The sequence below is a fragment of the Octopus bimaculoides genome, chromosome 18 (genome assembly GCF_001194135.2).
Source record: "Octopus bimaculoides isolate UCB-OBI-ISO-001 chromosome 18, ASM119413v2, whole genome shotgun sequence".
Classification (NCBI taxonomy): domain Eukaryota; kingdom Metazoa; phylum Mollusca; class Cephalopoda; order Octopoda; family Octopodidae; genus Octopus; species Octopus bimaculoides.
This window is the reverse complement of record NC_068998.1, coordinates 19,129,884-19,141,749: the sequence shown is the minus strand read 5'-3', so window position 1 is coordinate 19,141,749 and position 11,866 is coordinate 19,129,884. Positions and strand designations below refer to the sequence as shown.

At 32.7% G+C, this 11,866-nt stretch overlaps 1 protein-coding gene across 2 annotated transcripts in view; it reads left to right on the top strand.

The window, feature by feature from the left end:
- Positions 1–11,866, top strand: part of LOC106882202 (dipeptidyl peptidase 9) — a 91,707-nt gene that overhangs the window by 35,642 nt on the left and 44,199 nt on the right. For both annotated transcript variants that reach the window (XM_052974482.1, XM_052974481.1), the window contains exon 2: positions 4,603–5,152. In XM_052974482.1, the coding sequence (XP_052830442.1) occupies positions 4,661–5,152 (492 nt within the window). In that variant the 5' untranslated portion in view covers positions 4,603–4,660. The remainder of the gene's footprint in view (positions 1–4,602; positions 5,153–11,866) is intronic.

Genomic DNA, 11,866 nt, shown 5'->3' with positions numbered 1-11,866 from the left:
CTTTCCTTCTTTCTTTCCTTCTTTCTTTCCTTCTTTCTTTCCTTCTTTCTTTCCTTCTTTCTTTCCTTCTTTCTTTCCTTCTTTCTTTCCTTCTTTCTTTCCTTCTTTCCTTCCTTCTTTCCTTCCTTCCTCCCTTCCTTCCTTATTAAATTAAATTAAATTAAATTAAATTTGTCAGAATTTCTGGATTATATTTATGTTAAAACTGAATGAAAATGAATGTTTTGAAGTTAACACAATCTTTTTTTGTTCGTGGTTCTATTCTCTTTTAAATTCCTCAGTGGCAAGAAAGATTTTTTAATATTTTTCTGAAGTTTTAACAATAAATAATAATGGTTATATCAAAGGGACTCTACTTGGTGTTGTTGTGTCTTTTGCTTGTTTGATTTGAAGTTAATTAGTCTAATTATAACTGGTTAAGTTACTGCAAAGAAGCTCTCTCCATCTCTCCCCAACAAAATTCTTATAGAATTTCTGTTTTGGCTTTTTATTTTCCTGAGATATATCAGAAAATTTTAAAATTTTCTGTTCCTTATATTTTCATGGATACTGTTGTTGAGAAAAAAAAAAGAACCTTTCTATTTTTGATTCTTCTTTCTACATAAAAGTACTTTCTGGGTATTTTGTTTCTGTTATCTTGGACATAAATGTGTCCCTCAACTGTGTAAGGAATATTTTATTGTACTTCTTTTTATCCCTTAATATTGTGCTTCAGAAAGATGTATACTGTATGTGTGAGATGTGTTATGAATTTTGGGGGTCATACATGGCCAATGAACACACAGTATCAGAAAAGGCTGGGAAGACCAGAAATGAAAATGGGTTCCACATGCAAGCAAAATAGTAAATTGTGGACCAACACTAGTACTTTAAGGGTCCATGAAAAACGTTTGTTATAGATGTATTTATTGCGAGGAACAGCTCAATTTCTCTAACAATTAACATAGTTCAACCTACATAAGAGAATTTGTGGAAAACAAAATAGGAATTTTAGAAGTATTCATGAAACTAGTTTTTGACCATTGAATGGCTATGGGGGTCCACCAGAATAAAATAGTAATTAAAGAGGTCCATAGATAAAAAATGGTTGAGAACTAGGGGTTTAGTGAATGAGTGGAATATCATCAAGAGAGAGGAAAACACAGGATTGTGGAGAATGATAGGAATAGAGCCAATGATGGATGTTTGTGAAGAGAAATGGTTGGGTCATGTCCTGAGGAAGGATGAAAGTGACTGGGTGAGAGGAGTGAGGGAAATTAATATGGAAGGAAGTTGAAGAGGAAGCAGAAACTGAGAAAGACATGGTTAATGATGATGGCAAAGGAAATGTAAGTTGGTTGATGAGGGAAGATGTAGATGATGGCGGGGCAAATGGTGTAGACAGTTATTGGACTTGCAAGGCTAACCCTTGCTTTAGTATGGAAAATGATGTTAAAATGCTTGTTGTTCTCTGAATATCTGTATGTATGGATTCAAATAATGACACATGAGTAAATATGAACATAGTCAAACCCATATATTTAACAAAGATATATTTAAGTCCTACTGTGAAATTAAGACCCATAGTTAAACCACAAGACTTGGAATTAGTATCACCATAACTAATTTCAGTGTATTTATAACTCATCAGGATTTGTCTGTTTCCCTTCGGTTTAGAAATATGCTAGTAGTAACAGAAAGCTGTATAACAAGTCAATGAGGGAACTTCTACAAGCTTGCTTAACCTGCTAGAAATAGCAATCAAATCTCCTTCAAATCATACCCTGCTAAGGACATGTTAAATAATATAGTTTGGGGTGCACTAGTTTTGAAAATATGACAGAATGGTGGTTACATCTGGAAAGCTTTTGATCATAGATAGGACTACTCTTTAAGGGCTGATTAGAAATTAAAGAACATTAAAATGTGTGTGTTGTTGATTACACTAGGATTGGGCACCAAATACGTTCTTTTATTCATTTACTTGTTTCACTCATTTGACTGTGGCCATGCTGGAGCATTGCCTTTTAAGGGTTTTTTTGGTTGAAGAAACTGACACCAGGACTTATTCTTTGTAAACCTAGTACTTATTCTATCAGTCTCTTTTGCCGAACTGCTAAATTATGGGGACGTAAATACATCAACATCAGTTGTCAAGTGATGGTGGGGGACAAATACACACACACATAAATATATACATACATATATGTATACACACACACACACACACACACACACACACACACACACACACATAATTGGCTTCTTTCAAGCTTCCACTTACCAAATCCACTCATAAGGCTTTGATTGGTCCAAGGCTATAGCAGAAGACACTTGCCTAAAAGTGCCATGCAGAGGGACTGAACCCAGAAGTATGTTGTTGGGAAGCAAGTTTCTTACCACACAGTCTCACCTGCACTTATATTTACATTCTTTAAATGAAGAAACCACATGTATGAGCACAGATATAAATGAGAATAAAATTGTGAAAACCTGTTCTTAATTACTCTGACATTAACAAGATCTGGGTTTATGTTTCATCAATTCTCTGTTTCATTCTTTCTGTTGCATGTTTAGCTATTTAAAATGTAAACATACACATTCACACATGTATAATGTGTGTGTGTGTGTGCCAGTGGATGAAAAATTTAAAGTGTTTCAGCTATTTGGTGTCATATTTTAAGCACCATCTGCTGTTAAACATATGTAATACATAAACACCTGCCCTCCTGTGGAACATAGTTACATTTGAATGTGAGAATTAAACAACCACAAGATCTTACATTTGTTATATAAACTTCGCACCATCTTTTGTATATGGCAGATGCACAAACTAGGAAAACCTGAGATGAGGATGCAACTATTAGTTTTAAATTCTTTACCTGATAAAGATGTTGGACATACAATAGAATTTTTTATGTTGGTTTAAAAAGTTCATGACAAAATGGTCCTATTTACATTTTTAGCAGTGTTCATTGTATTTGTGAATTATTTTGGTTTCATTTATTAAAGAACAAATTGCTAGTTTATGGTGGTTATATTGTTAATGGCAAGAATCCAGCATTAAGCTTTGCACTGTTTCTAAGCAAGACGAATTATTTCACTTGCCTTTCACTGAAAAACTAGATATCAGTGCATCTGACTCACCTCCTATCACCTTTACTCAGCATCCTGTCCCATCATCCTTTGAAATGAATTAGCATTATTTGGAACTCTTTTTTCTGCCTACATTCTCTTTTTATTTAAGTATTGTTCACACTAAGCTTCTTTGTTATTCCTATTCATAAACTAGAAGAGGTTAACCCTTTCGTTACTATATTTATTTTGAGATGCTCTGTTTCTTTCAAAGAATTTAGTGAAATAACTTAGTTATCATTAAGCTAGTGTTAGGAACATAAATTATGACAAAGGTTTGGTGGAAGATTTTAATTAAAAACTTATGGAAGTAAGAGATTTGTATTACAGAGGCAGTTTCAGCTGGGTTGGTATCAAAGGAGCTAAAGAGAATGTAAGCATTGCTTCTTCTCCTCAAATAATGAATTTATATTAAAAAAATCATTTGAGATTTTTGGAAGGAAGTTATAAAACTCCTCTTCATTCAAATATCCATATTTTTTAATGACCTTCTACCAGTTTTATCAGAAAATTGTTATTTTAAGAAATTATAGGTTTGATGCACATTGTTTTTCATGATTTGTCATATGGTATATATTGATTTGCTTATTTTTCTTATAGAGGATCAAAGTCTACATCTTATAAAGATGAAGAAATTGGGTTATGTTTTATCATACTTTTTTTTTCATACAAAATTATAAGTAGGTTATATAGGCATAGCTTTTTAGTATTTTACTTCTATTTTATGGTTCTCAACACAACTTAGTCATATTTTATAAATGAGACTGTTTTATTTGGTAGTAACAGAATTTAGTTGAATTTGTTTATTTTTTGAATTCAAGTCCCTTTGAAATTCACCTCCTTTCTCATTCCTTTAACCCAATAAAATAGGCACCTGTATTCTATAGGTGTAAATTAAGATTTTTGTACATGCACAACCTACTTTTGTAGTTTAAGTTTTGGAAAATAGTTTGGGACATTAAAGCAGATAGAAACTATTTTTGCTATAACTAGAATCTCTTTCAGGACCATAGAGAGAAATGTAGAGTTTTTAATATTTGTTCAATAAAATAAACAAAATCTATAATATATATATATTTACTACTTCCAATTTTACCTGAGTTGCTTAAGGCTAACAGGGAAATGTCATTTCCTTGAGTCAAGCGACTATTTAGAAGTTTCCTCCTATATATTGTTTTTAAGAGAAATATATATTGTTTGATGTACTTTGAGCAGAAGTGGAGTAAAACAGTTTGGGAAGTACTCTCACTAAGGAAGTGAGAAAATTTTTCTTTTCTCTCCAATGGAGTTTTTCTTTTCTTCCCACCTCACACATCAGTCTCTGTTTCTCATGGTTCACCAAATAAGGCTACTTTTGTTTATATTTACCATTTGGTTTATGCTGATAGATGTCATCTCTAGCCTACCAATTAAAATGTGTTTTGTTGTTTATACATTGTATTCATACAAGCTAAATTTACTAACTTGAAACATTCATTTACATTTCAGTTTTGCTGCTGCTGCAGGTTGGGTTTCCTTCTCCCCTCCTATGTGAGTGGGTTACAGCATGGCTTCAGAACTATTAGCAGACCCTTTCCACATGATGTGCAATTCTCCTGCTCCTGAGCCAACAAAATCTGGCAAGAAATCATGGTTGGAATTGCGCAAAGCTGTCCGAGATACACGTAAAGTTATCACCAGCCTTGCCAGTAGTGTGCCATCACAGTTTGTATTCCGGAAAATTCACACTGATACTGGTACTCTAACTCGATTGTATTTTCTTGGAGTACCTGCAAAAAGCCGTGAGAACACGTTTCTTTATGTTGACATTCCTGAAGAATCTGTAGAACCAGTTCCTTACTTGACATGGAAGCAACTTCTACATCCATTCCAAATGATGCCTCTCTCAGGACATATGTCCAAACAAGAACAGCTACTGCGAGAACGGAAAAGGCTTGGTGTTGTTGGTATCACTTATTTTGACTTTGTTGAAAAGGAAGGCAAATTTGTGTTTCCTGCTCACAATAGTATGTTTTTTTGCAAAGATGATGACATCAATGTAAGTATTTTGTTTTATCATAAAATTCTTTATATATTTGTGTTTTTGGTTTAGAGAGTTCTTTCTGATGGTTGCTTTTTATTTCTATGATTATTTTGTATCAATATTATTTTTGTATTTTGTATTATTTTTGTGAAGAGAAGCATGTGTATATCATCACAATCATAATTTTCATCTTTACCGCTATCAACACCATCAGCAGTTACAGTCAGTGGCGGACTGGCCAGCTTGCCCAATGGCAAGTGGGCCCCTGCACCATTAGAATCCATATATGGGGGCCCGTATTAGTATCTAAGGGGCCCATCCCCTCAAGTTTGAGAATTTTTTATTCACTCCTGGAAGAATGCATTAACTATTTCAGCCTGGCTGTGTTTGCGGACAGTTGAAAAGAATACTTTTAGAAAAAAAAAAAAAAAAAAGATAGCATTGTAGTTGTGGGTGTGCCCCCTTAGTCTCCTGGCAACCAATGTTTTTAGACCCAATCCGCCACTGGCTACAGTACTGATAAAACTATTCTCTGAAATATTGCCTTTTTCCTAATATGATTTATCTTGATCAAATTGTTAAATCTGCTGTCCTACTCATAATAGAATATCTATTTTGGCATGTCAAGCTCTAGATTTTAATCCTTGATTGATGAGCTGTATCAACCATTCTCATGTTACTTGTCTGCATTTTGTCAGTATTACATAAAGCTCTTCATGTGTAACACCTCTATGTGGTATCACATGTTTCAATCTATTCTTCCCTAACTTTTGTACATCTTTTAGCTTTGTTGGCATAATTTGATAACTTCACAGAATCATATTTCTGATATGTGTGTCACACATTGACATTTTCTGTATTGAAGGAAGCCTTTTTGTTCCTAATAATAGTTCCCTTAATATTCATCTCAGAATTTTTGACATTACCACTTAGTCATTGTTTCCATTCCCAACAATAACTTCTTTGCCTAGATTATAGCTAGAAAATATTTGAAATGGCATATTTCTTTCGACATAATCATGAGTATTTGTATGTTATACCTTGTTTATCTATTTTTATATTCATTTTTCTATGTTAACATATGTCTGGCATGAATTTATAGAAAATTGTCTTCTGTTTTATAGTATATTATATACTATAACATAATTATTAACTTGTGATTATCACCAGTCATTTTGAGTCTTTACATCATTATCATTTTAGCATCTATTATTCCACGTTTGCATGGGTCAGGTGGAATTCATTGAAGTAGATTTTTCTTTGACCAAATGCCCTTAATTTTTCCAACCATCACTAGTTTCCAAGCAAGTACTGTTTCTCTGTAACCAAACGTGTTTCCATGGTAGATGGAAAATAAGGGACAGTGCTTGTATGATGTTGATGCTCATTTATAACTATTGTGTGATGTCAAGACAAGGAGACCAAGACACTCATGTGCACACACACACACGAGCTTCTTTCAGCTTCTATCAACCAAATCCATTCACAAGGCTCTGGTCAATGGTCAACACAGTGATATAGTGAAAAATGCTTGCCCAAGATGTGTTGTAGTGGGACACTGAATCAGAAAGCATGTAGTTGGAAAGCAAACTTAATAATGTCCATGCCAGCGCCTTATTTGCATTTGCTTTTTTTATCTAATATAGGTCTTCCTAAAATCCAAAGTACTCTTAAGTGTAAATTCATGTGTTGATATTCCTGTTCTTATGTTGGTTGGTCTCTTTTTCTGTTCACTTCATTCTATCTATATCGGTTTATCCTTTCAGTATTTAAGAGCAAAATAAACTTTATCAAGCTATCAGTGATATAACTACATAATATAGATAGGCATCAAGTCACAAATACTGACTACAAACCTTGTACCACATCGGACTTTTGTTTATCCTGTTTACTATGCACTGTTGAAACGCAATTTTTTTTTGCTTTAGGCTTATCTACTAGTGACACTTCTAATCAACTAAAGCTTTGTTCAATGATTAATTATTTTGATTTGAATTTTGTTTTTTTAGTTTACAATCTTTTTTAAGTTCTATCATTGCAATGTGAATTAATTTTCTTTTCTTTTAAATCATATTATAATAGATTCCTATCATATTGTAAAAAAATCAAAATGCTTTAAAAAATTATATAAATTTTAAATTGTTTTTTTTTTATTTAATTTTTTTTAATGAATTATGGTATGTAACATGGTTTTACATGTCTCCTTGGACTTTTCATTCTGGCTCTGAAAAATCTATGAGAATAAGCAAAATTATGTTATAAAAGCAATCATTCCCAGTTGTCTATATATTGCATGCTTCACCTTGGTTAATTTTGCCTTTTATTTCTTCTGAGAAAACAATATAAATACTAGTAAGATAACGATGCATCTTCCGTAAGAACTTGGCTTTGTGCTTATGCTTAGCCATTATTTAGACTAGGGTAGTTTTACCACATTACAAATATTGTCTATATAAAGTGATATCCGATATGGACTTATTCAACTAGTACTAACATAGAATTGCTTGATGAAACGGGATATTTCTTTAAAATGCTATCTTACTACTAATTACTGATTCATCTATTCTGGGTGGTAGCTAAAATAAGTTTGTTAAACCATTCTTAATCTCATATCTCTGGAACATTCTTACAAATTCAGAGTATTGATTTGTTAGCCTTTGTATTTTTCATCTTCTAAATTTGAATGTCTTGACTGTTTCGCAACCATCCCTCCTGTTTCTTTTCATCTATTTCCATGCTAGAGTGGGTGGGATGGATTTTGTTGGAGCAGTTGTTTTATACTGCTTCCTACCCTTTCTATTACTAATCATTCAACTGTGAAGTAGAAATCTGTCTTTGTCAGTCAGGCAAAATGAGGCAAGCAGTGCTGTGTCTTGTCTATGTGTACAACACAGTGGCTGTTGTTTGTCCAGCCATTGTGATTTTTTTTGTGTGTGCATATTGCTGCATTAAGCTATATGTAGATGTTAGTTTAAAGTGAAAATGTTTCTTTAACTCTTGAGCATTTAAACTGGCTGTATCTAGCACTAATATTCTACCTGTTTTATTTTCAAACCAGCCAAATCCAGCCAAATCTGAATGCTGAGGGGTTAAAGTCATATTTTTAATTGTTTATTTAATTTGTTATAGATCTTTTGTATATAGGTGCTGGCACGGTTGTCTGCTAAGCAACTACATGGGTGTAGGTTCAACCTCATTGTACAGTACTTTATGCAACTGTCTTTCTTAGTTTCAAATTGGTAAATCCTGTATATTGATTAGTCAGTCATTGCATGTCCATGCTAGTGTGAGTAGGATAGTGTTTGTTGGAGCATTTGAGTGAAATTTTGTTGATGGGAACTGCAGAGACTTGTCACACACATACATGCACACACTTTTGGTGTGAGAACCAATACATTTTGAGAGAAATACCCTGCAATATTAACGTCTGACTGAAATATTCCTTATATTGTGTCTTCACATTTTGTATCTTATGAGAACGAGGAAGTAAGTCCTGGACAATGTGCTGGGGTTGATGTAATAGATTTAAAAAACTTACTGGTAATATCCTGGCATGGCCACAATCCATTGGTTAAAACCAGTAAAAAATTCTGTAGCCTCTTCCTTCTTCCATTTAAGTCTAAGATTTAGGATTGGTAAATTATTTATGTAAGTTTGTTCTGAAAAATTCACTCCTGAAAGTGTTATTATAGTAAAAACTGGAAAAAAAGAATATTATGAAAATTATAAAAAATTCAAAATATTTTTCTTGTTTGAATAATGAATAAAATCTGTTCAGAGTTTAGTTTAACTACAATATACACACCCACACATGTACAGGCATATCCTGTGTTATGACCAACTCAGTTTATGGGATTTTGTGCTTATGGAAATTGTAAAGTATGACCACCAATTTTAGGATATGGTCTGTAATCGCCATTATTATGGAAATTCACATTAATTAAAAAAGTTTAAAAACTACACTCTGTTCTTAGTTAAAATGCCAAGAAGCGACCTTTTGACTAAGATCAAAGTAGCTAACAATTTGGAAAACTGTAATCAATGTGTATGTGTATGTAAATGCTTGTATATGTATCACTATAAACATTTATGGGATGTGAGGTGGAATTTTTCACTTTGAATATTTGTGTGTGTTTGTGTATTTATCCATCTCTATTAATCAACCTTCACTACCACTGTCACCAACATCAATACTATACAACCAACTATTACTGACCCACTGACTCCTTATTGACTACCACCACCACCACCACCACCACCAAGACAAATGACTTCATCTGAAATAAAATACATGAGATAATGTGATACTTGAGTGTCTTATAACTGTTGAATGAAATGTCTTTGATCTTAAGTCAATTAAGATTGACTTGAAACTAAACAACAATCACATTATAATTAAGAACATGACCAATGCCACCATCAACAATACCCCCCCCCCCAACACCACATCACCAATACAAAAATTAATACAACCACCACTACCACCAACTTTTGAATAACCTATTAGCAACAATAATAGTATCAGTATGATGGCAATGTCTGTAGCTACATATTTTGTATGTCACATTGGTGTATGGCATGTGTGAATAGAGTCTAAAGGTTTTATGGCTCAAGTCTGAATTGCAAGGGATATGTACCCATGAAACTGATAACCCCTTAACTAACTGTAATTCCATAGTTCTTCCTTTCATCTCACACCTTTGCCCTTCTGTCTTCTAATTTTGAGTCTTACATCCATAAGAATAAGGCAATTTGTTTTTGCTCTTTCTTGCTGCTGTTTTTTTTTTACTATGTATTTATTATGAATAATTGTTGATCAGTGTTGGATTTATGTGCAATTCAAGTTGTCTAGAAAGAAGCTACGAAGTGGAACTGAAGGTCATAACATGAAAAGGAACAGCAAAAGGGTCATACTGGTTATTAAACTTGATGTCTTAAAACGGATTGATCTGTTAGAAAAAATTAGCCACGTTACTAAAATATTAAAGCTTGCAATGTACACAGTGGAAACAATACGTAATAATAGAGAGAAAATTAAGTGCTCAAGAAAATACTCTGTTAGCTGCTTATATATACTCACATACACACTTGTATACATTTTGTTATTGAATCTTGTTTTCACACTTTTGTTATTGTACATTATGAAAAACTGATAAAATAAATTACCAGTTATAAATTCATCAGATGCAAGCCACATGTTTATTGGTTACAGTAAATGTATGCAACTCAGTGTAGTAAATTTAAGGTTTTTATTAGTTGTTACATAGATATTAGCTTGGCTTATGTAGCTGCTCATTGATGGTCATTATAATATTAGATATCCAAATTTCATTTTAATATATAGCTAATTGTGAAGTTAATTAACTTTTGTAAACTATAGTTAACCTATTTAAACTTAATACAGGAAAAAAATTTAGTCTCTACTAGTTAACTACATATCCATGTTTATTATTAAATTTGTAAAATGATCTTGTTTCAACTTGTTCTGACATTTGTTGTCCTTTGGTAATTTCCAATTCTTATAACCTCATTACTGGAGTTTTTTTTAATCTTTAGTTTTGTTGTCCATAGGATATACATTAATACAAGTTTTTTTTTGTTTTTTTGAAATGACTTTACATATTTACGTTAATCTTTTATCTTTTTTTTTTAACTTGTTTCACTCAGACTATGGCTATACTGGGGAACTGCCTCAAAAGGTTTAGTTAAACAAACAAACTTCAATATTTATTTTTTTTTCTAAGCCTGGTACTTATTCTATCAATCTCTTTTTGCTAAACTGCTAAGTTATGGGGTCGTAAACAAACCAACACTGGTTCTCAAGCAGTGGTGGAACACACACACATACACACACACACACACACACAACTAACAGGCTGCTTTTCAGTTTCCATCTACCAAATCCACTCACAAAGCTTTGGCTGACCCAGAGCTATAGTAGAAGACACTTGTCCAAGACTGAACCTGGACCCATGTGGTTGGGAAGCAGATTTCTTACTACACAGTCATGCCTGTGCCTAGTACTCCACAAATTTTAAATTTTCACTTTCAAAAAGATTTCTTCTATATTCCATAGATAAAATTTGACAGTGTTTTAACCCTTTAACATTTAAACTGGCCAGATATGACCAAAATATTCTACCCGTTTTATGTTCAAACCAGCCAGATCCAGCCTCTCACACCTACCATACAATGTCATTCTAAAAATTAATCGCATCATCAAAATCTCGAAACTACAAGATAATGCATAATGAATTCAAAAAGTATGAATAAATAAGCATTACATTTGACACAGTCATCTGAATGCTAAAGGGTTAATAATTGAAGAAATTATAACATCTATCTTTAACCCCCCCCCCCAAAAAAAAAACGATGCTTATTGGATAATTTACTCTGTTCAGTACAGCACTATACCTGAAGTAGACTTAAAGGTCATGAAGCTAAAACTCAATATGTTATCACTCATTAAATAGTATGCATGACTTTTTTTTTTTTTAGTTCAGTCAAATGTCATTAATAATTGTAAATATTTTAGAGAATTGAAATGAAAAACTAGAAATTTTGTGGCAGGAAGCAGTCAAGTACTGGCCTCCATCAGTATTTGACTATTATTTTATTGACCTTGGAAGGATGAAAGGCAAAGCTGACCTCAGAAGTAAATAAAATGTTTAGAAGTTCCTCTATTCATTTAAAAAAAAAAATCAAAAAAAAATCATATTAGATTAGGAA